Source organism: Priapulus caudatus, unplaced genomic scaffold (genome assembly GCF_000485595.1).
Source record: "Priapulus caudatus unplaced genomic scaffold, Priapulus_caudatus-5.0.1 Scaffold45, whole genome shotgun sequence".
NCBI lineage: Eukaryota > Metazoa > Priapulida > Priapulimorpha > Priapulimorphida > Priapulidae > Priapulus > Priapulus caudatus.
This window is the reverse complement of record NW_014577106.1, coordinates 106,826-109,622: the sequence shown is the minus strand read 5'-3', so window position 1 is coordinate 109,622 and position 2,797 is coordinate 106,826. Positions and strand designations below refer to the sequence as shown.

Here is a 2,797-nt window from a genome sequence, read left to right as displayed (position 1 = left end):
TATTATATGCTGAGCAATTTTACTCATTTACAACTCAAATATACAATCGAGAAATGTTCTATAATATATGAGGGGAATGAAAGCTCATGAATATCCTAGCGCCCGTACAGCCTTGTATGACAAGCTTTAGCTGCGTGTATTAGCTCGAGCTGTTTGGTTGTGTTGGTTGCTGCTGCTGCTGCTGCTGTTGTTGTATCTGCGGCTACTGCTGCTGTTGTTGTTGCTGCTTTTGCTTTTGCTTCTGTTGTTGTTACTGTTGCTTTTGCTATTGCTGTTGCTAAAACTTGTGGTTCACGCATTCAAGCATTTGAAACTACAAAATTATGCGATGCTATTGAAAATCATACTATCGATTTTTCGTTTCTCGTCCGAAGACGAGGTTAGGGATCATTACCTGAAGAACAATGCAGGATTTAATTCTTAAATCATTCAATACATACACACGATACATCACGAACCAGGCTTATTATTTTTTGCTGGTTACCTTCGCACTGTATAACTATGTAATAACTAATTACTTAATGGGTAACCAATAACAAAATCTGTCGTTGGCCTGGTGTGACTTGTTCTCGCGAACTGTCTCAAATTTGTTAGTTCATCAACTGATCATGTAGTCCGTGGTCTTTGTTTTCCCCTTCATGCCTATTTTAGAAATAGCAACATTTTTGTTTATGCGTCCATTACTTAAAAAAACATAATTACTAATTTTATTGCTCTCCCTTTAAAAGACTACGAAGCAACAACATCGATTTGTAAATAGGGCTCTAGGATCGGATTGGATGTTGCGTGCATTTATGCTGTTTTAAAATACGCGAACGTTCAGGAAACAAAGCATGATAATCAAAGCTAGTAATTAAACTAAACACTAAACTCATAATTACTCAATGTAAACGATGTCATCGTGGGCGTAGTCAAGCCTTTTATTGTCTTTATCACGTTACAACTTGAATGCATGGAATGGTAGTAAGAATTTCATATCAGTGATTTGATTTTCTGCAGATTTTGTACAGGTGTGCTGACAAGCAAATTCGCGCAGAGTAATAATGGGCATGCATTAGAAAGAGCGCGCAACATGTCGAAAATTCTGGATGGCCTTCTTGATGGATACGATAAAAGGCTACGTCCCGGATATGGCGGTAAATATGAAACATTTATCGTTTTTTGTTGTTGTAAAAGTTCCATGTATTTCAATATGGCTCTTAAAGTTATGCACGCATTCTATTTCGCAAGTACCTTCCGCTTTCGTGACTTATACAAGTATACAAGTATACAAGAATATACAAGTATACAATATATAAGTATATAGAGTATACAAGTATGCTGTATAATAATAATAATAATAATTATTATTATTATTATTATTATTATTACGATTATCATCATTCTTACCAGGATCATATTTATTATTATCGTCATCGTCGTTTTCGTCGCTGTCTTCTTCTTAACCATCATCAACAGAAGGACCACAGTCAGATAGACAGAAAGACAAACAGACAGACAAACAGACAGACAGACAGACAGACAGACAGACAGACAGACAGACAGACAAGCGGCGGATTTAATACAATTGTAGGAGGGATATAAATAATGATTATATTAAGATAGCATTTATTGACAATAGACCGCGTGTCTTAGAGAAATCTTACTCCTTATCTACTCATTTCAGGCGACTTTATTGTGGGCACGCGATATACGCGCAAAGGAATTAACATTCTGAATAAATTTGGCCTAATCAAGTAAAATTATAAATCCTCCATTAAAAACCTGAAAATACAAACTGCGACAAGACAAAACTATATACGCGCACATGCACGGATGCTGATAAACATAGACTAAGCCTACCGTCAATAGGGAAATTTAAACTAAATATTAAGGACTTAAAATTTCTTTAATTAAACGACAGAATTTCGTGAGAGCGGACCTTATCTGAACGGATTGATGTCACGTGTTGACTGGTGAATCGGAGCAGATACACACTGCCGTTGAACTCAGCGATGTTTGAAATAACCCGGGAGAGGAAATATCGGTCGAGCCGGCATGAGGGGACGCGTGCGTGCAGCCGTAAAATTAGATCTAATGACGATAAGCAGCATTTAGACAAGCCGTTTAAAGGCTGTTAGTTGAGTGGTCTGGGACTAGACGCAATTGATGTGCCGATTGGGAAATGTTTGTATCCGTGTAGCCAAGCCGTGAGCCGTGTTGTCGTATTGTAGTGCGAACTCATATTGTCATGTTGTCGTGTACCGCGTAGCCGCGTATCGTCGTGCTGTCGTACTGTCGTGTGGTCGTGTGGCCATGTAGCCATGTCGTTGCGTACTAGTGTTGTGGTATTGTCGTACTGTCGTGTGGTCGTGTGTAGGGTCCCTATATACAGGTTCTGTATACAGGGACCCTAGTCGTGTGGCCATGTAGCCATGTCGTCGCGTACTAGTGTTGTGGTATTGTCGTATTGTCGTACTGTCGTGTGGTCGTGTGGCCATGTAGCCATGTCGTTGCGTACTAGTGTTGTGGTATTGTCGTATTGTCGTACTGTCGTGTGCCCATGTAGCCACTGTCGTTGCGTACGAGTGTTGTGGTATTGTCGTACTGTCGTTGGTCGTGTGGCCAATGTAGCCATGTCGTCGCGTACTAGTGTGTGGTATTGGTCGTACTGCTCGTGTGGTCGTGTGGCCATGTAGCCATGTCCGTCGCGTACTAGTGTTGTGGTATTGTCGTATTGTCTACTGTCGTGTGGTCGTGTGCGCATGTAGGCCATGTCGTCGCGTACTAGATGTTGTTGTAATTGTCGTACTGTCGT

The 2,797-nt window shown here is 40.4% G+C and overlaps 1 protein-coding gene across 1 annotated transcript in view; it reads left to right on the top strand.

Moving 5' to 3' along the window:
- Positions 1 to 1,072: 1,072 nt before the first annotated feature.
- The window catches only part of LOC106820739 (gamma-aminobutyric acid receptor alpha-like), a 19,840-nt gene continuing 18,115 nt past the window's right edge, over positions 1,073 to 2,797 (top strand). Inside the window, exon 1 of the mRNA XM_014825283.1 lies at positions 1,073 to 1,136. Coding sequence (XP_014680769.1) covers positions 1,073 to 1,136 — 64 coding nt within the window. The remainder of the gene's footprint in view (positions 1,137 to 2,797) is intronic.